Consider the following 25,504-nt stretch of genomic DNA (forward strand, 5'->3'; position numbering starts at 1 on the left):
TACAACTCACTAACAGTAGAAAGTGTTTGTTTAAGTTATTTAATGTACATAATTTACATCATTATGACACCTATAATAGCATACCAGAATAGCATTTCTCATAACAACTTGCCCATCCAAAGACGGCATTAGCATATACTTGAATGGTTTCCAGCTCATCCTGTTAGCATAGCAAACACACAGTGTTGCATCATGGGTAGCTACCATGTCTAAAATGAAGTAAAACAGAACAGAATTGAACCAGACATGCTGGCCACAACTGTTCATACTATACTACACGTACATTTCCCTTCCAGAAGGTAAGGCAGTGAAAATAAGTCTAAGAATTGAGGTCACTCCAGCCACTAGCGCTATGCTCTGTCGTAGCGCTTCTTGCCTCATGTACTCCCACTGGAATGAATCAGAATCACATTAAATATCTCTGAAAACCCTCTCCGCAGGAGACGCTAGAAAGACGTCGGGAGTGCCTAACACGACAAAGAGATGCAGTCAAACACAGACTGAAGAATCTGGCTGCGCGCCAGTCAAAAATCACAGTAAGACCTTCCGGACTGTTCCGATACTATCCCTCTGTGGTTGTGTACGCTGTGAGGTGTTCAGTTCTGTGTACCGGATGAAGCGATCCCATGTACCTGACCCCAGTGGTGGATGACTTTTACTTGCCTCAGAGGAGGTCTCTGGCCATAAAGGAGAGCATCATCAGGAAGTATGAGGAGCTCCAGAAGGTTCTGGAGGAGGACCTGAGGCTCACGCTGGCCTTCCTTGATGTGCAGGAGCGAGCGGCCGTCTACGCCCTGGACGGACTCATGGAGAGCAACTGCTCTCTCATCCAGGAGATAGAGCAGGACCTGGCCAGGACCACCGCCCAAATGGCCCAGGAGGAGATGCCCACTGAGGAGATGGTGACAAACGTGTTTATGTTCGTCCATATATCCATAAAAAAAATTCTCCAAGTTCTCGCTTACTTTGTCTTTCTTACCCTTCGCAGCAGGAAACAGAGATTGTGAACAGGTACGTTGTAGTAGCCCATTGGGCATGGTTCATCTTCCAAAACCAACAGAACTGGCCCAGCTTCTTCACCCTCTTTGTTGACATCCATCTCCCCCAGGATCAGCCACCTTCTCCACAGCACAGACCCCAGCAGTGTGAGCCTGGATGAGGCCATGGCAGACCAGATCCTCAGCCTGACCGACCGCATGTTCCAACTCATCCGATCCCAGACGCCAATCACCAAGCAACTCATCAGGGCATGTAAGTCAAACACCGACAAAAGGGTGATCACTTTTCTACAATAACCCAGTTATTCCATGTACATATAGTATAGTATGAGTATGAGAAGTATAGTATAGTTGTGGCCAGCATGTTTGTTTCATTTCTGTTCTGTTCAATGCTGAGTAGTTAATTTTTTGACATGGTAGTTACCCATGATGCAACCGGGTGTGTTTGCTATGCTAGCGGGATGAACTGGAAACCATTCAAGTATGTGCTAATGCAGTCTTTGGATGGGCAAGTTGTTATGAGAAATGCTATTCTGGTGTGCTATTACAGGTGTTGTTATCGTCCCTCAGACTCCAGCCAGGTGTCCCTCGACCCAGAGACGGCCCACCCCAAACTCCTCATCTCACCGGGGGGCGACCGTGCCACCTACACACAGGCCTGGCAGGAGGTGGTTGACCTCCCCGGGCGCTTCGACAGCACCCTCAACGCCATCAGCCTGCAGGGCTTCAGCGACGGTCGCCACTACTGGGAGGTGGACGTGACGGGGAAGACGTACTGGGAGCTGGGCCTCACCTACCCCACCATCGCCCGCAAGGGCAACGCCGAGGACTGCTGGTTGGGGCGGGGCAAGGAATCCTGGTGCGTGGAGTTCTTCGACGGCGAGTACACGGCCTGGCACAGCGGCGTCCCCCACCAGCTCCCTGTGACCCGGCGTTTCCAGCACATCGGGATTCTGTGCAGTTTCCCTGCAGGCATGGTGACGTTCTTGGGGGCGGACGACATGACCCCGCTGTACTGCTTCTGCGCCGGAAGCTTCACACACCCGCTGCACCTGGCGGTGTGTCCGGGACACGACCACGACGGGGCCAACGTTAACCCCATCGTGATCTGCAGCTTGACTTGACTGACACTTTGTGAGGCTTTGTAGTGCGCTACTCTTGATGACGTTTTTTTTCCTGTTTTCTTGTGGAAATTGAATGGAATTGCGGAATTTAAATCGGAATTTAGTCCGATCGGTTTATTGTTTGGTGGTTATTTATTGTTGTTGTTTTGGTTGGGTTAACTTTATCGGTCACCGTTCTAACAAAATACAATTTCTGAATATAGATTTGAAACAATAATGGAATATAGATTTGAAACAATAATGGAATATAGATTTGAAACAATAACGAATTAGGTAAACCTAAACCAGAAAAGTTCCTGGAATCTGGGGCTGCTGTAGAATCGCGGGCGGTATTCAGTTGATTGCAATCTGCAACCTCACCACTAGATGTCACTAAATCCTACACACTTCGCCTTTAAATCAATCTCACCAATATCAGCTGGCGACTTTAAATGGATGGGCCAATGTCTACATTCAAACAGATAGTACGCTCTTTACCAACATGCACTCTGGAACCTTTGCAATGAGTTGCACCCACCTACCATGCCCACTCAAAAAAAAAAGTATATATAAAGGGAAAATGGAGAAAAGGCATAAAATGGGTTTGTATGTTGTATTGTAAAAAAAAAAGTGTAGCTTAAGTAAAGTCTGTTCTATTTTATCAAATAAAATAAGAGGAAAATAAAAATAAACCCATTCCACTAAAAATGAAAAATCAATACAACTGACTCAGCATTAGCTACAGATTCAACCGTCCACCATTCAAAGGTTAGTGTCCCTGTGCAAATGTTTGTCTTGTAAAAAGCGACTGCTTAAATGACATAAATGTCTGCTGAACAACTGACAGTGGCCTCGGAGGACCTACCAGATGCTTGTCCTTTGATCGTTCAACCGTCATACGCGTTCTGGATCTACTGCCATCATGAAGCTGGGGATCCTGTTGTGTCTCCTCTTCCTAGTGGTGCTCATTCTACCTGCTCAGGTGTGTATCATGACATACGCTTTGGTGCTTTTGGTCATGCACTGACCTCGAAACCAGTGGACGCCAATGTTGAATCCTATTGAAATGGATTGCTCGTCCCTGTGTTTGATAATAGGTGTAACCTTCAATAATAAAAAAAAAAGCTTTGTATTAAGCTTGAATTGATTGTTTTTTGTTTTATTGTACTTTTTGAAAAACAAAAAATAAAATAAATGATTTATATGCATTGCACGTGATGTTTAATACATTACACATGATGCATGATAATAATGTGATATACTTTTACTCAGCCGAGAAAACACGGGCACGGGGACGGACACGGGCACGGGCACGGACATGGGAGACAGGCCGGCAGACCCCACAGCAAATATGTAAAGAAGTATGGAGGGGTAATAGAGCTATTGGAAGGTATTGGCTTTCATTCTGGTTTTGCACCATTTCGTATGAACGCAATGATATAAAGAAGATGTGTGTTCTCTTTTGCTCCGATAAGCCAATGTGCCACAAGCAAAGAACGAAAGTCTTGAGCTTCCAAATAGTGAGCGAGAAGGAAAGTTAACCACGGGCAACACGTGTTAGACCTTTTCTTCCAGGTCAGGGATGGCTCGGAGGAAGATGAGGAAGATGAAGAAGATCCTTCTGACTGGCTCTTTGAACTTCAAGAGCCAGAAGGTGAGGCGGGGAGCCATTGGTAGCAGATCCTGATTAACTGATTCTGATCATGTCTGATCCATTTCTGATATGACATACAAACGGCTCCTGTGAACCTGTCGTCTCCTCGCCTCGTCTCGTCTGTATCCAAGGTAAATGCAACCCTAACCCGTGTCAAAACGGCGGCGTCTGTGAGGAGAAGGGAAACCGGGGGTTCAAATGTGACTGTCCCAAACCCTTCAAGGGCAGGAAGTGTGAAAGAGGTTAGTGCACGATTAACACACACACACACACACACACACACACACACACACACATATATATATATATATATATATATATATATATATATATAACAAAAATAGCTCTTAGCTGAACATTTGGTGTTGTATCCATAGGCCCTCATCATTTTTGTTTTTGACAATGCCAGCAGGTCGAAGAGTCTGCAAGCGGTGGACGTGTGGGCGCGGGGAGTGCGTGCTGACTTCCAGGCCCCCGTTCTACGAGTGCAGGTGCAAGGAGCCCTTCCAGCCCCCCCTCTGCAGGAAAGGTGAAGCTTCTCTTCTATCAGCTGCTAGTGTGATCCTAACCGCCTTCTTGCCTTCAATGTTTTCTCTTTTCTTCTCCAAGCTTCCCTGTGCAACCCCAACCCGTGTAAATACAACGGCACATGTGTTCAGGACGGGACCGACTTTGGCTGCATGTGCATGCCAGACTTCAGGGGCCGCTTCTGCCAAGTTGGTAAATACTGACTCCGGCAAGGAGTTTTTTTTTAATGCAGACTGCACTGCATGCTCCTCCATGTGGTTCATTCTCCGACAATGAGTGTGTGTGTGTGTGTGTGTGTGTGTGTGTGTGTGTGTGTGTTTGTTCATGTGAATGCCTACTCGTGTGTGTTTGTGTGTGCATGCACATGCGTATGCCTTCGCACGTGTGTGTGTGTGTGTTTGTGTTTGTTCATGTGAATGCCTACTTGTGTGTGTGTGTGTGTGTGTGTGTGTGTGTGTGTGTGTGTGTGTTTGTTCATATGAATGCCTACTCGTGTGTGTTTGTGTGTGCATGCGCATGCGTATGCCTTCGCACGTGTGTGTGTGTGTTTGTTCATGTGAATGCCTACTCGTGTGTGTTTGTGTGTGTGTATGTGCATGCGAATGCGTATGCCTTCGCACGCCTGTGTGTGGGTATGCGTGTGTGTGTGTGTGTGTGTGTGTGCGAGTGTGTGCTTGCATGTGTTTTTGTGGCGTCTTAATCACACCATCACATGACTCCAGGCCCCGATGACTGTTACGAGGGAGACGGTGAGGATTACCGTGGCAAAATGACCGAGACGGAGGACGGGGATGAGTGTCTCCACTGGAACTCCCACTTCATCCTGGAGAACGGCGTCGACCCCTTCAACGACCTGGAGAACGACAGCGGCCTTGGCCCTCACAACTTCTGCAGGTCAGCTTGGATACCAGGAAAAAAGAGGAAAAAAACGACAGCAGGGCGGATGGCAAACATGTACTTTGTAGCCGTGTAGTGGGAGCAGAGGTCCGAGGGACCAGGTAATGTTGACTCACCCATGTTGAACCCCCCTAGGAACCCCGACGGTGACAGCCAGCCCTGGTGTTTCATCCGCAAGGGCCGACGGCTGCGGTGGGACTACTGCGATGTGGAGCAGTGCGCCGAACCCACAGGTAGGTCTGCGGGTCCCACTTCTCCACAACAACAACAACAGTTTGGAACCTACTTCCAACTTCCAACTTTAGCAAATGACGCTTCGCCCCTGGTGGCGAAAAGACCACTTCCAAATTAGAGGCACTTCCAACTTCCAATCTCCCTATTGACATTTTGACTAGCACCCCCAATCCATCGATGGTCATTGATGGTATTGATGGTCCTTCCAAATCAAGCTACCAACTTCCAAACATGTAATTTCCGATTTATGTTCTTTCAGTCGTACCCCCAACTGGGCCGATGCCCACCGGCCTCCAACCCCAGCCCACTGGAAGCGTTCCTGGGCCCACCAAGCCTGGGCCAACCAAACCTGGGCCAACTAAGCCTGGGCCCACTAAGCCTGGGCCCACCAAACCTGTGGTCCCGACTGAGGCTGAGCCTGCTCCGACCCTTTCACCTACCTCGACAGAGCCTGCACAGTTCTCCACCTGTGGCAAAGCGCAGCCAAAGAAGTCCATCCAGCGCATCTACGGCGGTCTGAAGGCCCTTCCCGGGGCCCTGCCCTGGCAGGTGTCCCTGCAAATGAGGCTCAAAGGCAGCACCCTGCCCTTCAGACACACGTGTGGAGGGGTTCTGATCGACAGCTGCTGGGTTCTGACCGCCGGCCACTGCATGTACGTAGAGATGTTCCGATACCATTTTTTCCTTCCCGATACCGATTCCGATTCCTGAACTTGAGTACTGGCCGATACGATTATATACAGATACAGCATCTAGCAGCATTGTAACTACTAATAGCACTCATTTTTATTGAAGGGTTATTTTCGATGACAGTAATGTATAGTCGGTTCACTTACTGTCAACAATTTTTTTTAATACATTTGTATTCTTCTAGTTCTAAGCGTGAGCATCCATGTTTTTCCGTATTAGCTTGAACGCACGTAGGTCTTAGATGACGATTTTCCCATTCTGACTATCCAACTCTGACCGTTAATGAAGGCAGCATAACGCTGTAGTGTTTGTGATGTTCTAAACCTGTGTAGTAAATGAGCTAGTCACGTGATGGTATCAGATCGGCACATAGACTTGCGTACTTGCCGATACCCGATACTGCATTTTAGGCAGTATCGGAGGAATTTTCCGATACTGCTATCGGTATCGGAACAACTCTACATGTAAGCAGACTCAAATAAAGATTCGGAGTAGGTATCACTTCTACTTGTTTTTAATCGTCTTCATGTCTGCCACTAGCGACAAGAAGAACGATATGGAAGTGGTGTTGGGTGGAGTGTCCCTGGGGATAGAGAAGCCCACGGAGCAAACCCTGCAGGTGGAGGAGGCCATCATCCACGAGAACTACAGAGAAACGCCTTCGTCTGTCTTCAACGATATAGGTGATCCTATTACGCTTTCCTTTCAGATCAAACTTCCTGTTTACATTTACATTTAGACTTTCAATAGGTAGTACAGGTGATGGATGTCACCAGGTGTCACAGGTGTCACATGACGTGAGTGTTTCTCTTGCAGCTGTGTTGAGGCTGAAGAGCGAGAACGGCTCTTGCGCTGAGGAGACCCAGTTTGTGAGGGCCGTCTGCATGCCTGATGCTCCGGTGCCGGACGGCTCAGAGTGCACCATTTCTGGATGGGGCGCCACAGAGAATTGTGAGAGAGACTTTGTTATAAAATTCAGATGCAACGCTTTCTACTGTTCCCGACACATGACCGTTCCTTTCGCAAACCAAGTTTACCATTCCAAAAAAATCTAAAACCTGGAACTTTTGATTTGATTTGACACAGAAACATCAACAGCTTTGACAGTTTTGTAGCATGGGTTTCGCTTTGTGACCTACTGGCTCCTATTTGATTCAATGCTGCCTTGGTTGCAGCGGATTATGGTTCTGACCACCTTCTGGATGCCAAAGTACTCCTCATCAACCAGGACAAGTGCTCCAGCCTTACAGTATATGGTGCATCTGTGGGCCCCGGCATGTTCTGTGCCGGCTACCTGCAGGGAGGCGTGGACTCGTGTCAGGTGAGTCGACAGCGATAGCTGTGTGTAGTGTGTGTGCGTGTGTGTGTATGTGTGAATGTGTGTATGTTTATTTGTGTGTGTCTGTGTGTGCGTGTGTTTGCTAGGCCCAGTGTTTGGCTCGGGTCATTAAATATCATGCATTGGTATATTTGGAAGCATGGTGTCTTATGGAGGCAGGATATTCTAGTTGTTAGGGGGCTTGACTCCCAGCCTCGATCCCCTAAGTCTGTAGGCATCTTTGTGCAAAGGTGCCTAACCCCTACTTGCTCCTAAACTAACATGTATCGAAAAATTCACTGTACGTCATTTTGGATTAAGACATCTTCTGATGTCTTAGATACAATAGATAGTTAACGAATAGTTAGTATTATAGTTATAGTTGATAAACGAGTTTCCTCCATGCTCTCAGGGTGATTCTGGTGGACCGTTGACATGTGAGCAGAACCAGGCCCAGGTCATCTACGGTCTGGTGAGCTGGGGGGACCAATGTGGCCGTGCAAACAAACCAGGGGTCTACACACGGGTTACAGACTACCTGGAATGGATTAAGTCGAAGACCCAAACCAAATAAGCCTAGTGACGCATGGGTTGTGAATTGAGCCTAAACTCTGTATTTCCGGTCTTGTATGGCTAAGATATATTTTGTATTTTGTTTCTAAAGGCCTTGTGTATGTGTGAAATAAAAATAAAAACTTAATGTAGAGAAACCTGATAAGACACTGATAAGCCAGATCTGGTCAGGTCTATTGAAAGTCAGGTGAATTACTTCCCTCATCACCAAATATAAATGGGATATAAATGGATTTTAAATCTTTTAAATAAACCTTTCCTGAGAAAAGAAAATACGTCTATTTTTGAGATAAACATGTTTTGTTTAATAAAAGCCATATTCAAGTTGTAAATACAACTTGAACAACAGAAGTCAGACAATTGCAACATGTTTCTGTTTCAAATTTCAGTGACACACAATTAACAATACGGTATCAAGTAACCTTTGACCCTGCAGTGGGTCCACAGAGCAGAGCATTCAGGTGAATAGATCAATAGGCCTCAGACACAATATATACTACATAATATCTCGGTGTTAAATTGGATAAGGGCCACTTATCTAACACAGGTTGACCGAGATGTTATAACTACCCGTCATAACATCCTAAACGGTCACATTGAACCAGTTCCTCCGCCTTCGTTCTCATCTGCGTATACGTTTCGGTCACCGTCGTCTCCGAGGCTAAACAGGCTGAGGGGCTGGCGGTTTACCCCGTTCACGTCGATACAAGGGTTCAACACGGGGAAGAGCGCCTCCGTGCCCTTCACGCGGTAATTCTCCAGCAGAGCCAGCGTGTCGGCATCGTAGAACGACAGCTCCCCCTGCTGGAGGTCAGCCAATACGCCCAGCTTTCGGAGCCTCTTCCCCGGAACGGACAGTGGCTTTTCGAGGGTATCATGGCACGACAAGTACTTCCCTTCTCCGTGGTAGATGCACCATGACACCGTGTCTCCCTTCACACCCGCGAAGGAGGCCTCCTCCTGCTTACTGGCCGGCTTACTGGCCGGCCCCGTGGTCGCACCAATCAGCCAATAGGGTTTGTCCTGGACGATGACCTCCCAGTAGTGCCGGCCCGTGGTGAATCCCTCCTGGGCCGATACGCTGTACATGCAGTCATAGGGCGTGAGAGCATTCTGGGTCTCATGGGGTGGTTGTCTGCGCCAGAACACCTGTTTCCTGTCCTGGGACACCTCCAGTCTGGGATGGGCGGTCTCCAAGTCCAACGAGGGAGAACACAGACCTGCAGATAAGACAGATGCAAGCAAATTGACTCGGGCCGGGTGTACACAGGGGAGTCAGGGGACTGGGGATTTGAGGCGATACTAACGGGACCAAATGCGGGGGAAATGCGGGGACAAAGCCACCGAGAGGTCGTCCACCAGCCTCTCCGCCGTCCTCATCCTCTGGGGGTCACACAGGTATCCGTCCACTCCCTGGATGGGTGGCAGATCCAGAGGGCTGCTACAACGAGATACACCGTATACATCAGTAATAGTCTGATTAGATGTAAACAAAAAGTTCAGGGTTGAGGGATGGACAGAGAAGCCTGAATGAAACACACTCACCCTAGAGCTTGTGCTGTGATCTGCTGTTAAAAGCAAGCAGAAAATGTTTTGTCATTTGCTTGGCAGTGGAAGATAGCACAAGATCCCGATGAAAAAAGCATTGTACTATACGCTTAAACACAGATGTTCCAGGAGTCATCGACCACCTGTAGGAAGCTCAGGTTGTTGGTTTCCTGCAGCAGCTGTCGGCTCTGGGCCCGGAGACTGTCGGCCTCTTGGATCAGGGTCTCCATGGCGACCCTCTGTGTCTCCACCCACTCCGTCGTGTATCTCTCCTCCGCGTCGATGATCTGCATCATGAGCCGCTCGTCTCCGTCCAGGACGGCTCGGATCCTGCTGTACTTGTCCGAGATTCTCTCCCGGAAATCTGCAGCCGAATCCTGACAACAAACAACAAACAAACGAACAAAAGTGTGAAAACAGAGACAGTGATGATTTGGACCGTGTGGAATCAGGGGGTTGGTAGTTTGTCTTCAACACTGCATGAAGTGTACCATTGTCTGTGTGTACAGCGTCTCCAGGTCCTTGATGGCATGCTCTGCTTCACTCTTCTTCTCCAGCAGTTGACTCATAGTGGTCTCGAGCATGTTCTAAGGAAAATGCAGCAGTCACCAGTCAAAAAAGGGATAAGCCATAACAAGCCATTTTAAAATCGACCCATTGGTGACAGCACACATGTCCATTGTCCACTGAGATGTATGATAGATAGATAAACCCAAAAGGCTACATGACGGACTGTAGCAACTGGTAGGTCGATGTCACTAAAGGCTTTTTTGACTTGTAATGGTTGATCAACAACATCACAGCTGGTGCTAAAACAGAGGACCTGTTCGTAATTCATTTATATATTTTGAAAATTGTAATGTATCAACCTTAATTTTGGGGGCCCCTCACAGGTACTTGGGGACCCCCCAGGTACTTGGGGGCCCTACTCGCTCTGCATACTCTGCGTATGGGGAGCGGCGGTGTTGATCCTGGCCTCACCTTCAGGTCCGAGCAGGCCTCCTGGAGCTGGACGGCCCGGTGGCTCTTGTGCGATCCGACCAGGACGCACAGACAGCACACGGGGACGCGGTCCTCCATACAGAAGAGCTTCAGCTCCTCGCGGTGCTCCCTGCACTTCAGGGACAAGGGGTCCCCCGTCACGCCCACCACCGTGTGCTCCCGCAGCGCCGCTCTCTGCTGGTGCAGCAGAGCGTGCGCCCGGCACAGCGAGGCATCGCAGGTGAGGCAGGTGCTCACGGCGATCGAGCCCGCCGCCTCTATGCAGTGGTCACAGCCGATGGGTGGAGACAGTGTGGCCGAACCGCCGGGAGGTCCAGACGGCTGGCCCTCCGTCGCAGTGCCGTTGCGGGCCTGTGGACTGTGAGAGAGACCTCATTATAAACGCAGATGCAAATAACAAATGCTTGTTATTCTTCTAAACACATGACCATTCCTTTCACTAGCCAAATTCACAATTCCAAAAATTCCAAAACATGCAACTTTTGGTTTGAGTTGACACAGAAACATCAACCGTTTCAACAGTTTTGTAGCATGGGTTTTGCTTTGTATCCTACCGGCTTTTATTTGATTCACTACTGCCTTGGTTGCAGGCGTTGCAGGCCTGGTCCTTCACCTGGCTCTGCAGGTCTGTGTTCACCTCCAGAGGGACCCTGGAGGGGAAGATGATCTGACACTCTGGGCAGAAGAACGGCCCCTCCTCGGACACATCCGTGTTCCACACCGCCCGGATGCAGGTGAGGCAGAAGTTGTGGGCGCAGGGGAGCGACACAGGGTCCACAAAGAGATCCTGGCAGATGGGACACTTGAGGGAGTTCTCCATGGTCCCCCGGGCTCTGCTTGGAGCTGCTTCCCCAGGTCCTGTTTGTTTGTTGTGCTGCTGGCAGCCCTGCTCATGAATAAGTGATCGGGCTTCTTTCACAAAGCACAACACTACTACTCACGTGCCTCCTGTATCGCATTACTAAAGAAGACCTGGGGGTTGCGTTTTAGGTCTGGATTACAATTTAGGAATTTAGGAAGAAAGATGATGGCTGAAGATGTTTGAAGAATGAGTGAACATAAACGTAGTTGGTTATTAAACCTTGTCCTAGTCTGTCAGAATTGAAATATTTGTACAATTCAAAAACATGTGCCATGAGCTCTCGCTGATCAGCAACTGAATATGATCCACCTTTGGGAATAACCAAATTAATTATGAATAACATATAGTTTTGTAAATGTTTAACGTTTATTAAAGATGGATGGCATTTAATTGTATTGTGTTCCTTCCCCACTGTGGCCTCTCGAAACACTTCATGCCCTCACAATTTCAGTCACACAGTAATGGTTGTGTCTGTATGTGTATGTATTTATATATAGCAGTGGCTCAATATATATAATATAAATATATTAAATAAATATATATATACTGTATAGCTGTGTGTGTGTGTGTGTGTGTGTCTGCACTTATGAATAAGATTGACACACATCTTTAATGGACTTTCTTTGACCTTTATATAACGTATGCAACAGTATGCAGTGATAAACATCTGTCTATAGAAGAAAATATAAATTCTAAATATTTTAACTCGCTGTTACAGGGATCAGTTATTCTGATATTTTTTTTTACTGAACTACTAAACGTATAAAAAGCAGCTGGAGCCTCCTAAGAAGGCTTAGTTCAGATGATGCTTCTCGTTGGCTGCAACGTGTTGCCAGATTGGGCTGGAAATCTGGCCCAATCTGGCAACACTCCATGATCGCGTGCATGTGGCGGGCACCATAGACATATATCCACACTATCAAACGACTTTTCCCCAGTGCTCTGCTTTACAGACTCCTAATAATGGCGATTCAGGGAACCCTCTGGCTCTTTGAGGGACCCCCGAATGACCTTTTTTTTTTCTTTTGACCTTCATGCCCTGGAGCATCGGAAGTAGGCTACTACAATGCGGTGTCCCACGGTGGCCCTGGGCCCAGGTCCATTAACAGGGCTGTTTACATGCTCATGTGTGGCCAGTCAGCGCCCCTCAGTGACCTCGACATAGGGGTGCTGCTCGATGAGGAGAAAGGGGGAAAACTGCAACAGGTGACGTTAATGAAATTCTGTCATGTTTTTCATATAAAGATGTAGATATTTGCATTATTGCACAGCATACCAACACAGCAAATTGAAGACAAAGCTTTTTTTTTTTTCTCTTTGTTAATTTTGAAAAGTTGAAGGCGTGTCACACTGAGGAGGACCTGCAGAGCTTGAAGGGATCCTGTGGGGACTGGGTCTCGGACTGCAGGGTGCCCACATTTTACACGGCAACGTTGCATGAGGTGCCACAGGTCACTGAGTGGGTGGTGGCCAACTACTGTTTCCATGGGTAAGAATGAATGAAAATACCATAACATACATGGAGTGTAATGGCAGAAAAAATGTTTTGAATGCAGACATTTCATTTTGTGTGTGTGTGTGTGTGTGTGTGTGTGGACTGTTTAATGAATGTATGTCATCAATGAATGTCATTGCTTCAATTGTAAATGGATGCAGAAAAGATAACAGTGTAACGATCTCATCAACAGTGGCCAGTATGGTTCAGCAGTATGCCGCTGGCATGAATGCCTGTGGTCAGTTTTTTGACCTTGTGACTGCAAATTGGCAGCAATTTCTGCCAATTTTCTGCGCCACCGAGGACAACTGACAAGGCAGATCTTCAGAGGCCTATTCTTAACTGAATGGAGCCCTGAAGGCAGTAATAAGAGGGATGAAGACGAGGAAATAATTTTCCACTACGATGACTGGCATGTCAAAATTGAAGGTGGGTATCAATACATTTGGATCTGAATTGGATGTCAATGATTGATCTATATGGCATGGTAAGTTTAATCTATCTATCTCTCTATCATTAATTGACCAAAGTGAAGGAGCCACATTTGTGGCCAGAGGGGGCCTCTGCTGCACTTCAGGACTGCTGGAACCACTGACTGGGAGATCTTTAATCAGGCAGCCACCTACCACGACCTCACAGACATTGACGAGTATTCTGACACTGTCACCTTCTACATTAGCAAATGCATTGCTGATGTGACCACCAACAGAACCATCACCACCCAGGCTAACCAGAAGCCATGGCTGACAGGAGAGGTCTGTGGGCTGCTGGGGGCCAGGAACACTGCCTTCAGAGCTGGGGACACAGCCTGCCTAAAGGGCTGATTATGGTTCCACGTCGACGCAACGCAACGACCACGACCAGATGCTTGAACACAGTCATGAATCTGTTTTGTTTCTGCGTCAGGTTTTAGTGAGTGGACCAATCACAGCCCTTGCTGCTGCGTCACCTCGACGGAAGGTTACAATTTTTGGGAGGCGCACGTCAGGAGGCACACATCTAGGTGGACACACCCACCTATGATGGCATAAGAGACAGATTTTCAAAACGGCTTGTAACGGCTAATCACACCACACCTGGTGGCATGTCATGGGACCTTTAAGAACAGAGGGCCAACCTGTCCATAATGTTCCTCATATTGCACATTTCAATCCATTTCTTTTTTAACTTTATTTTATTTATACTGTTTTGTTTTGCCTCACCTTTGCACTATTCAAAATTATTTTTGCTCTATTTAGAATTAATTTATTGTCAATATTACTTAGGTAAAATAAAATAATTGTATCCTTGTCTCCTTATTGCACCGTGTCAGAGACAAACACAATTTCAATTCCTCTATTTGTCTGGCACATATTTTGGAATGGACAATAAAGCTTTGACTCTGACTTTGAACTAGTATTGCACCATCAATTGTAATTACTGGTTAGTAATGGTGGTTGTTCCAAGTAGGCTACCTGGGGCCATTTTCACCACTGTTTATAGGCCTCTTTTATCAATAAAAAGCATACTGTCAACTCGTTTGTTTATCAGGTAAAAAAAAAAGAGTAAAATGTAAAGTTTTATTTATTTAATGTAAATTGACATTAAATCAATATTCTAGGTGTGAGTTCTTAAAGGCAATCCGACTATTTCATTCTCTTTCTGTATTTGTGTGATTGCATGGCCTACCAGATTCAATCATTATATGTCAGGGGAAGGACTTTGAATAGGTAACCTGTAACCCAGTGGTTCTCAAACCTTTTCGGTCACCCCCCACTTTGGACAAGGGGGGATGTTCAAGCCCCACCTGCCCCCATCGCCCCAACACAACGCTAACGAAATACGCCAAGCTTAACATCTCCACATTTATTGAAGTAACATCAAGTTACATCATGTTGTATCTAAATTCTAACTCAATAACGTCAAATAACAGCAAGTTCAACAACAAGAGAAAATAAAAGTGCAGCTGTGTCATGACTTGTACCAAGTTCAGAAAAAGAGAAAATAAAAGTGCCACTTTGCAATCTGTTAAAAAAAAAAAAAAAGACGAGCAATGCATTTGGCAAGACAGGTGAGCAATTGAACTCATGAGACCTATACCTGCATGAGTGGCTGCAAAGCTGCAAGCTTAAAATGTTCAAATGTAGGCCTATTTCAAATTAAAAAAAAATCATTATTAGTGACACGTCTACAAAATATGCGAGCAGCGCCCCCCCGGCCGAGAAGAGAGCTGGAGTGTCAGCGGACACGCTATGGGACGGGGAGGACTCCAGTGACGAGGCTCAGCATCGGGACGAAGCTGCTGCTCGGTTACAACACCTAAAGACGACTCTGTCGGTGTGTGATCGCGGTGGCGAGAAGCACGGTCGTTCGTTTCCCAATATCGCTCAGATTGACAGATTTATCCTCGCCACCCCTGCTCAGTGCATCCCGCGCAGCAAGAGAGCGAGACTTCTCCGGTGCTGGATCTGATATTCAGGTCGGATGTGGTTTTAAGTTGTGCGGGTATAAGGACGGGTGCGGGTTTGCAACATGAGAGCCGTGCAGGACTGCTCTGCTCACCTCTCTCTCCGTCCCGCTCTGCCTCTGGCTCACACACGCTCCCCCCCCAGCCTCCGCTCTTCCGCTCGCGTCACTTTTTAAAATCCCCTTCAGAGCGAAACATGTATTTGCCACATCTTGCTCCGACTGTTTTTGACTGACTAATTTTAAAATGTTTAGCCACCCTGGCCTACAGGCAGGTTAACGAGCACAGCGACGCGGCGCCCCCGATGTAGAATGACGAGTTGGAGCGCGGCGACAGCACTTATTTTATAGCATGTATATATCTTATAGCGACATTCTGCTTGAAAATACGAGATATGACTTGTGGTCCATATCGCCCAGCCCTACTGTCAAGCTTTCACTCCTACCATAAGAAATGTGGAGTTTTCAGTGAAATTTCCTCCCGTTTGTCGCGCCCCACCTGTCACGTCTCTGTTCCCCACCAGTGGGGCGCGCCCCACACTTTGAGAACCGCTGCTGTAACCCAACCATGGGCGTCACCATAATATAATTGGGGGGGGGACACGTCCCCCCCACCCTTGAAGAAAAGTTGTTTCGACCCCCCCACATTTGCCATCAAAAATACTAGTGCATGACTGGTCTACTAGTCCAGCGTTCTTTCCATCGCTTCACAATCAAATCCGTTCCACTTTATCAGTAGGGGGAATACCCATATAAATAGAAATCCACTCCGCGTTTTTCTGTTTTTTTAACACACAACGCAGCATCACGCACGCATTCAAAACACGCACCGAAGCCGACCGAAGCAAGCCTATGTTGAGAGTCGGATCAACGACAGCGACACGATCTGGACATAAGGACTTTTTTTTCGAAGAAGAGGAAAGTAAGCCAGAGTTGCCCAAGTTTTCCATTGCGTGGCCAAACAGCTAAATTACGTTCTTCCATGGCCAAACACAGCCAGCTTTTCTGATAAGAATGTTAGCACCCTTATGAGACATTCTCTGGCATTACCTATATTCAAAGTAACAAATATCAAATATTCGTGCCTAATAGCCTACTTTGTTGTATAAAAAACCTAGCCTATATATCATCAAGACATTGGCTGTTAATATATATATATATAAAATAATAATAATAAAATATATATATATATATATAAATAACATAATAGTAGTCAGTAATTGCAGACCATGCCAGCTCCAAGGAAAATCAATGAAAGAGGGAGATCATTTTAAATCTAAAAACATGGTAAAATGCACCAGAATGCGGGAAATTGCATCTACTTCTTTCAAATTTTTTCTGGGGGAGGACCCCCAGACCCCCCGTCAAAATATGTCCCCCTCACTCTCAAAAAGCTCATGACGCCCTTGAACCCAACCCTAAACTCGTCAGTCAGAAGAACCGTAGCTGTGGATAGGTTCAGTAGGCCTATATGGAAAGAAACAGATTCCGTTTTTGGAGAGTTGAAGGAGATTCGTAAAGTGCGGAACGGTTAATAAATAAGGCTACATATAGACTGATGAAAAAAGATAGGACCAACTACTGAGGTGGGAAAATATCGTGAAAATGCATATGATGATGTGCCCTCTAGAACAAGAACATTCTATAACGTGCCTTAATGAGTGCCCTTCTGCCCGTCTGGTGCCTCCATGGTTGAAAAGGTGTTGCTTATGTGAGTGGTGAAACGAGAATATATCCATCTATTCGGACCGACTGCAGTGCAGGCTGATCTACAACGTCCTCCGCGCATCTTTCTCTGTCGCCGCTCCCTTGCGGCTTTTAGTTGGGCGTGAAACGTTTCTTTTGAGTGAAAGACGCGCGTTTGGGTAGAAGAAAATAAAGTCTTGGTTAAGGTCTGAGAGCGCAAATAAATGCCTCAAACTAGTGCAGTCATTTTAAAATAACAACGTTACGTTTGTTTTATTAGGCCTACTGTTGTTGTTTTTTAACGCAATTAATGTGGATACTCCGCTATTTGGTTTAATTTAGCCTAGGCCTACTTACTCAATAGTTTCGGTAACCACACAAGGCTGCATCTGATCACTAGTTTAATAACTTAGTTGCTACATTGTATCAAGTCAGCTTTACGATCGATCAAACATGCATTCCTTATTCCAAATAATTTTTGTTTGCAATAAATGTATAACAAAATTATTGCGATTCAGGCGATTCATGTGTATTAAACTGGACATTTCCATTGATGGTAAAATGAGACAGAGAAGGGCATCGGGAAATTCATGGCAGAGAAAGATGAATCGGACGAGGTAGGCCGAGAGGATTGCGCAGCTTGGGGGGGGAGAGACCATGCTTGCTGCGGAGGGCTGCTGGGGTGCGGACAACACCCGACTCCAAACTTTTTTGTCCGTGTTGGATGGCGCCCAGTAGATTTTGAGGCTGGATTCACACCTGCAAAAAAAAAAAAAAAAAAGTATATTTGCAGTAGGCTTCAGGTTATTATTACCAAAATCGAAATATCCTGTAAGTTACTTGAGCGGTTAAAATGCTCTCAATGAAGAGGTTTGTTTACAAATTGAGAACGTTAACAAGGAGTGGCTGATCGTCTCATTAACATTGAAATGCATTCTTACCGATTCACCTTTGTCGGTAAGTAACACTTAACCAAAAGCTTTGCGGTTTCACACTATAACGACTACCCATTGGCATTCGACAAACGCTTTGAGTCAGACTCGAAAACCGGTGTCACACCATGGTCGGCGCTGCTGGCGGCATCCGAGGCATGCTGCAATCCCACAATGCAACACTCTGGTGTAAACTCGTCCGAGCCGCAGCCTCTTTCCGGTTCCTTTCAGTCGCCCGGCGCAAGTTGCGTGGTTATTCTCCTCACCGCTGACACCGATCATCTGGACAATACTGGAGTAATAGTGTCATCATGTCCTACCACGACGAGGAAGAGACCCCTGCGGTATATCTATTCTTTCATTCGTTTAATATACAGACACGGATCACCGTTTAGGCTGATAAAAGCGATAGACTTGATAGCTAGCTCGTTAGCCTAGCCACCAGAGCATAATACAGTAGCTAGCATACGGTCTGTGAGGATAAACGTTCTGTGAGGATGATGAACGGTCTGTGAGCGATGGGAATGTAGTACCTCTTTTCAAATCGTGTTCGTTTAAGTTAAATGCTAAATGCTAAATGGACTGCATTTATACAGGGCTTTTCTAACCAGTGGCCACTCAAAGCGCTTTACAATACTGCCTAACTATCACCCATTCACACACCGACGTCGGTGTCAACCATGCAAGGCGACAGCCAGCTTGTCGGGAGGAGCCAGGAATCGAACTAGCGACCTTCCTGATACCAGCTAACCCGCTCTACCTCCTGAGCCACATGCAGCCCTGTTGTGTTGTATTGTATGAGTGACTCGTTTAAGGGCTATTTATGTGAACAATGAGAGCCCCCGTAAACTAGACCAGAATAAAATTGAAATACAAGAATATATCAGCGATGGTGGTGTACTCAGACTTGTGACAGATATTTAGCTAATAACAGCCTGTTATATTTATCTACAGTACGACCCCTATGACTACGACACACTCCACACAGGTCAGTAAACACATTCTCAACTTCATTTCTTACTTGATTTCGTTGCAGCCTGTTCTTATTGTTGTACTACGTTTCCATTGCAGGGGACCCTAAAGCAGATCTGGCCTATGAGAGGCAGTATGAACAACAGACCTACAGTGTCATCCCAGAGGTGATCAAGAACTTCCTCCAGTATTTCCACAAAACCACCACGGACCTCATAGATCAGAAGGTGTACGAGCTTCAGGCTAACCGTGTGTCCAGTGAGAGCATCGAGCAGAAGATCTACGAGATACAAGATGTCTATGAGAACAGGTATACCCATAAAACCTCTGTCCTGGAATCACTGCTGATTTTGTTGTCATCAGCGTTGAGGCTCTCAGATGCTGATGCTTAATTCATCTCCTACCTTTTCCCCGACCCCGCCAGTTGGAACAAGTTGACAGATCGCTTCTTCAAGACTTCCCCCTGGCCCGAGGCTGAGGCCATCGCTTCTCTCGTTGGCAATGGTGACTATATATCTAAAAATACAGTGTTTTTCATCCAGCAATATACTTTTTGTAATCTCTATTGGCATTTGTTTTCAACACAAACATTGAATGTTGTTAATGTCCAATGGCTTATTTGTTGAAAGCTTTACGGATAAAACTTTGACTACAGCAAGCATGTAGAAAAACATTACATTAGAACAATATAAATTGTTTTTCTGCAAGCATGTAGAAAAACATTACATTAGAACAATATAAATTGTTTTTAAATGTATTGTCAGTTTATGTGTGTAGGCTTGTGACTCAAATCACTGTTGCATCATTGTCCTCCTCGTCTCCTTTAGATGCCGTCTTCATCATCCTGTATAAGGAGTTGTACTACAGACACATCTACGCCAAAGTCAGCGTGAGTGACCACTTCTACTTCCTTCTTGTGACTCACCTCATGAGGCCCGTAGATCAAATTGAGTGGCCATCCATGTACCACACCTGTTAACTAACATCAATACATCAATTATATTTTGCTCTAGGGTGGACCCACTCTGGACCAGAGATTTGAGTCGTATTACAATTACTGCAACCTCTTCAACTACATTTTGAGTGAGTAAACATTGGTTTGCCCCTACTGTTCATGAAAAGAAGTGTAGAGTTGTACTGTCGTTCCAGTGGATTAAAGGTGTGTGTGTTGTGCAGATGCCGATGGCCCCGCCCCTCTGGAGCTTCCCAATCAGTGGCTTTGGGACATCATTGATGAGTTTATTTATCAGGTATATTTCATTTTATACATTTATGTTATTGCAAATATATTTAGTTTCCTTCTTAAAAAGCTTTATTTTTTTACCATTTTGTATAATTTCAAGGTAAACTTTTTTCCATATTTTCTATGTTGGACGACATGAAGCATTTAAGGAAAAAAAAAGTTGGCGTTGCTAAAACGGAGTAATCAAGTTTTAATTTTGCAATCTAAAGCCCCAGTCATCCCACTTTTTGAGTTAATTACATATCCTTTGTGGCGAAATGTAAGCCCCATTCATTTCCGACCCGGTTCACAACCATGGTGCATTTCCAAGTTATCACTGTATTCTTATCGTGGGACTGACTGTGATTCTTCAGGGGAGTACTTGCAGGATGCCGAATGGCGTCTCAATGTTATATACAGAGCACTTGTTAAGCCAACAGTAGTTTACCAGCTCTCCAAAAACCCCATTCTACCTTATTGCTCATTAGCAGCAGAACACACATGTGAAACGCTCTGTTTCCATTTTCTCCACAGTTCCAGTCCTTCAGCCAGTACCGCTGCAAGACGGCCAAGAAGTCTGAAGAAGAGATTGAGTTTCTGAGGAGCAACCCGAAGATCTGGAACGTCCACAGCGTCCTCAACGTTCTCCACTCGCTGGTGGACAAGAGCAACATCAATGGCCAGCTGGAGGTCTACACCAGTGGAGGTAAAGACTGTTCTGGAATATACTTGGTGTGTCATTTCCATTTAGATGGCGAAGCTCATAGGTTTCTTGCGGTCGCTAGGGTAGATCAAGCTTGCCTTCAGTGATATTTGAGTCTGTCAAAGACCAACATGAGCTGTCAATCACGTGCTATGATAAGGAACTACATTGCAAATTACATTACATTTATGTCTATTGTATAATTGTAATATTGAATTAATTGAACCAGAGTAAAACCGGTTTGAGGCCAAAAGAGCACATGTTTCCTCTAGTCTGACGTTGAGCGTTTGTGTGGTTGGCGTGGACAGGAGACCCAGAGAGTGTGGCCGGGGAGTACGGACGCCACTCCCTCTACAAGATGCTGGGCTACTTCAGCCTGGTGGGCCTGCTGAGGCTCCACTCCCTCCTGGGGGATTACTACCAGGCCATCAAGGTCCTGGAGAACATTGAGCTCAACAAGAAGGTAGAGCCCAAGCCTGTCTGAAGGGTTTCACCTCATCTTCCATCTTCCCCCCCCCCCCCCCCCCCCACCCATTCCCATGTATACAGGGAATGGGTTAACCTAACAATTGTTATTGCTTGGCACTTGGTTCTATGAACATCCTTACTGTACCGACGGCGATATATTGTTGTTTCTCTTTCTTCTGACAAATGTATTTATTGTCGCTTTGGATAAAATGTAAATGTCGAGGGATAACCGGCAGTGTGAAGGATTTCCTTCCTCTGGCGTCTCTCCGACACCCTCCCTGACCCCGTTGTTTCATCTCCTGTTTCTCCTCCCCAGAGTATGTACTCGCGTGTGCCTGAGTGCCAGATCACCACCTACTACTACGTGGGCTTTGCCTACCTGATGATGAGGAGGTACCAGGACGCCATCCGCGTGTTCGCCAACATCCTGCTGTACATCCAGAGGACCAGGAACATGTTCCAGAGGTCCACGTACAAATACGAGATGGTCAGTGTTCACTACGTGGCGCCAAGGCATTGGGTGATATTATGCCACCAGGTTTGAGTGTGATTAGGCATTACGAGCCCTTTGAAAATCTGCCCTTTCCTGTGTTTTAGTGACACCACAAGTGGGTGTGTCCACTTAGTTTCCTGATGGATAGGCTTGTAATGGCTAATTACACTCGCATCTGATGGGATAATATCACCGCTTTAACTCTGGATTTGATACTTGGAGTTGATACCTATAAAATGTTATATATATATAATATATACATGTATATTTATGTAATTGTTTACTTCCCAGGTTCTGTATCTTTTAAACGGCCTGTCCTGAAACCCTCCGTCCCGGTGGGTCTCTGAGTCTAGATGAATCTGACTGGCTGTTGTGTCCCCCCCAGATCAACAAGCAGAACGAGCAGATGCACGGCCTTCTGGCCATCGCCCTCACCATGTACCCCATGCGCATCGACGAGAGCATCCACACCCAGCTCAGGGAGAAGTACGGAGACAAGATGCTGCGCATGCAGAAGGGGTGAGGCCGCCTCTCTATACACACACAGGCTGGAGCCATCGCGTCTTCAGCCCTCGTCTGCCCTCTCTTTAGCAGTGGTTCTCAAACTCATTCTACTAGTGTACCCCCTCTAAGATATCTTTTAGCTGAGTACCCCCTTCACCAGCACAAAACATTTTTGGAAGAAAAAAATACTCATCATTTTAGTGAGAAACACAGGCATTGCTATGTAGTCCCCTAGCTGATGATGCTTCTGCCCAAAGCCAGCCACTGACTGAAGGTTCAAATGTTTGTGGTGGAGGAGCAGGAAGTGGAGAGCTGGGATGGGTCGATGGGGGATATTGACTTTACATGCAAACCCAGAACCTTTTTTCGGCTGAGTTCTTGGTTAACTATCCAGTGTCCCGCAACTCACAACTCTGTTAGAAACAACACAATTGTATTGAAACATTTTTCTTTCTTTATTTTTATTACAAATTTGACATTGCTCTAATATTAATTGTTTTGGTGCTTTTCAGCCTCACCTGTAAGTGGCATTGAATAAAACAGCGTTTGAATCCTCGAACATAAGCAATGTGTTCTAACGGCGCCTGTGTCTTTGTCCTCCCCAGAGACCTGCAGGTGTTTGAGGAGCAGTTCAGCTTTGCGTGCCCCAAGTTCCTGTCGCCGGTGGTGCCCAACTACGACAACGTGCACCCCAACTACCACAAGGAGCCCTTCCAGCAGCAGCTCAAGGTGTTCGCTGAGGAGGTGCAGCAACAGGCCCAGCTGTCCACCATCCGCAGGTAGGGGGCGCCGCATGCAAACACCTCTGAGGACTGTGGTGTTTCACACAGACTGTGATGTTGCCATCAGACTGGCATATCCATCGGCTCTTGTACTCTAATGGGATATTCGGGCACACAGGTGCAAAATTGACTTGTGTCAATTGTGTTTTAATATGCAACCCTGGATTTTAGTTTGACAAATGGGTCCATTTACCTTCTGGGGACAGGTGTTACTTTCGGACCCTGCTGGCACCTGAGGCCTTCTCACTTAACTTGTATGCAGTTCAATGCTGTCAAATAATATATATTCAATGAGCCCCTGATTTGCGTTATAGTGGTAAGTGATGGAGGTGAACCATGTCCAGCTGCTGACTAACCGTGTGTGTGTGTGTGTGCCGCGCAGCTTCCTGAAACTGTACACCACCATGCCGGTGGCCAAGCTGGCGGGCTTCCTGGACATGTCGGAGCAGGAGTTCCGCATCCAGCTGCTGGTCTTCAAGCACAAGATGAAGAACCTGGTGTGGACCAGCGGCATCTCGGCGCTGGACGGAGAGTTCCAGTCGGCCTCTGAGGTGGACTTCTACATCGACAAGGTGGGTGTTTGGGTTTAGCTAGGGCAATTGTCTCTATGAACATCCTTCCTGTACTGACGGCGATGTATTGTTGTTTCTCTTTCTTCTGACAAATGTACTTATTCTAAGTACCTTGTGTATATTGTTTAAGTGCCCTGTTTAACACTGTGTTATGCGGTCTGCCTCCAGGACATGATCCACATCGCTGACACCAAGGTCGCCCGTCGCTACGGAGACTTCTTCATCAGACAGATCCACAAGTTTGAGGAAGTAAGTGCATCTACTTGTACTGGTACTCTAAACTAGCAACGTGAGCCTCCACATGTTGGTGCTTGTACCAGTACTCTACTCTAAACCAGCACCATGTTGGTGCTTGTACCGGTACTCTACTCTAAACCAGCACCATGTTGGTGCTTGTACCAGTACTCTACTCTAAACCAGCACCATGTTGGTGCTTGTACCAGTACTCTACTCTAAACCAGCACCTCGAGCCTCCCACACGTTGGTACCAGCATGGCGGTTAACGCCTCCCTTCTCTCTGCAGTTGAACAGGACGCTGAAGAAGATGGCCCCTGGTGGGACCACCACCACCGCTGCCACCACCGCTACCGCTGCTGTCGCCGTAGTCGCAGCTGCCGCCACAATAGCCGGGACGGCCACGGCCCGGTGAGGGTAGAGAGATCACCATGGAGACCACCACGGATGCACCTAGTCCTCATTGATAAATCGCTTTTCTATCCCAGTTGGAAACCAATAAAATATAGGTGTACTGGTAATGGATTGTCTTGATTTATTTATCCACTCATCTCAATTAAAATCTTGATTTAGTATTTACTCTGATTGACAGTATCGTTTGATCAGAGTCCAGTGTTTTATTCAGTTATTTATGAGAGACTTCCATATTTGCACTTTCATCTACAGTATGCTCTTCCATTGACCCAAGTCTCTGCACGTTGCATATTTATTTTATTACACATCTTCAAACAACATTTGCCAACACAAATTCCAGGGGCCTGGGGGACAATGATTGAAAAAAAAAAAAGTACAAAATGGGAGTTATAAAACACCACTCGCGGGCAACCGACGCTTTACGCAGGCCGACCGGACAACACGATCACCGGAGCACAATGTACACACACTCCAAACATCCACAACTGATCTCAACAAACGTTTTGGTAAGTCAGCATTTTCTTCCAAAAATATTTTTTTATCCCAATACATTTCCTCTGCTTAAATATTTTCTTATCAAATAAAAAAATAAAGCAAAAACTGCTCATTTTGAGCATTGATTATTTTACACCAGCAGGTGGCAGTGTTTCTTTTCATGGGCGAAGGGCATTCTTGAGGTGGAGAGTTGTTAACCCCAGGTCCATACAAAGGTTAAATCTTTTTTGCTGTGGCCTATCTTCAGATAATCTTGTTCATGTTTTTTTTATCAAGAGCTCAAGTCTCTCAAGCAACAGTGAGCGGTCTCCTTGAACACAATTGGTTGATTCCGTCCAATAGAACGCAGGCGTGGCTAATGGAAGAATCCATCGAACCTTGGCCCCCTGCTGTAGAATCGTCCATCTCAGCAGGCCTTGACATCACTTAGGAAGGTTTACATCGGAGCCTCTTGGTACGAGAACAAGATCGGCTCTCAGTAACGCCATTGAGAAATCGTTATCATGTATAGTTCTGAGCATTGATCTGAAACATCGGCTCCTTTTTATCAACATGTAGTCCTCGCATTCACAGGTGTTCAACAATGATTGTTTCCTCATATCAATTTAAAAAAATCTAAAGATTAGATTGACTGTCCGACCCCTTGAATGGCCATTCGCTGGTCTGCCTGTGGTACCGTC

General features: G+C 46.3%; 4 protein-coding genes and 1 pseudogene across 5 annotated transcripts; 4 read left to right on the forward strand and 1 right to left on the reverse strand.

The window, feature by feature from the left end:
• Positions 1-473: 473 nt before the first annotated feature.
• On the forward strand, positions 474-2,589 carry LOC311350456 (putative E3 ubiquitin-protein ligase TRIML1). Its single transcript, XM_084470475.1, has 4 exons — positions 474-902; positions 989-1,011; positions 1,109-1,251; positions 1,569-2,589. Exons 1-4 carry the CDS (start codon positions 627-629, stop codon positions 2,120-2,122), a joined length of 996 nt encoding a protein of 331 aa, XP_084326601.1. The 5' UTR covers positions 474-626; the 3' UTR covers positions 2,123-2,589.
• Positions 2,590-2,923: 334 nt separating this feature from the next.
• On the forward strand, positions 2,924-8,224 carry LOC311350766 (hyaluronan-binding protein 2). The gene is made up of 13 exons (XM_084470843.1): positions 2,924-3,083; positions 3,374-3,491; positions 3,663-3,755; positions 3,887-3,997; positions 4,165-4,284; positions 4,365-4,475; positions 5,006-5,177; positions 5,316-5,413; positions 5,674-6,067; positions 6,645-6,787; positions 6,921-7,055; positions 7,280-7,425; positions 7,835-8,224. The coding sequence occupies exons 1-13, from the start codon at positions 3,024-3,026 to the stop codon at positions 7,994-7,996; spliced, it is 1,863 nt and encodes a 620-aa protein (XP_084326969.1). The 5' UTR covers positions 2,924-3,023; the 3' UTR covers positions 7,997-8,224.
• A 362-nt stretch (positions 8,225-8,586) lies between these two features.
• Positions 8,587-11,966, reverse strand: LOC311350128 (E3 ubiquitin-protein ligase TRIM50; the record flags this gene model as incomplete). The annotated part of the gene is made up of 7 exons (XM_084470153.1): positions 11,122-11,966; positions 10,525-10,916; positions 10,035-10,130; positions 9,687-9,920; positions 9,541-9,563; positions 9,303-9,436; positions 8,587-9,215 (listed from the first exon to the last, which is right to left on the reverse strand). Exons 1-7 carry the CDS (start codon positions 11,363-11,365, stop codon positions 8,587-8,589), a joined length of 1,752 nt encoding a protein of 583 aa, XP_084326279.1. The 5' UTR covers positions 11,366-11,966.
• Positions 11,967-12,058: 92 nt separating this feature from the next.
• On the forward strand, positions 12,059-14,232 carry LOC311350130 (annotated as a pseudogene). Its single transcript, XR_014684149.1, has 5 exons — positions 12,059-12,063; positions 12,361-12,613; positions 12,742-12,896; positions 13,076-13,331; positions 13,438-14,232. The product of XR_014684149.1 is annotated as an uncharacterized misc_RNA (transcript).
• Positions 14,233-18,188: 3,956 nt separating this feature from the next.
• eif3s6ip (eukaryotic translation initiation factor 3, subunit 6 interacting protein) lies at positions 18,189-24,436 on the forward strand. Its single transcript, XM_084470494.1, has 15 exons — positions 18,189-18,309; positions 18,920-18,953; positions 19,037-19,247; positions 19,362-19,441; positions 19,765-19,826; positions 19,951-20,020; positions 20,114-20,187; positions 20,694-20,865; positions 21,171-21,325; positions 21,647-21,817; positions 22,209-22,342; positions 22,933-23,106; positions 23,492-23,681; positions 23,850-23,930; positions 24,205-24,436. The coding sequence occupies exons 1-15, from the start codon at positions 18,277-18,279 to the stop codon at positions 24,328-24,330; spliced, it is 1,767 nt and encodes a 588-aa protein (XP_084326620.1). The 5' UTR covers positions 18,189-18,276; the 3' UTR covers positions 24,331-24,436.
• Positions 24,437-25,504: the final 1,068 nt, after the last annotated feature.

This window comes from Micromesistius poutassou (assembly GCF_964030765.1).
Source record: "Micromesistius poutassou genome assembly, chromosome: 7".
Lineage (NCBI taxonomy): Eukaryota > Metazoa > Chordata > Actinopteri > Gadiformes > Gadidae > Micromesistius > Micromesistius poutassou.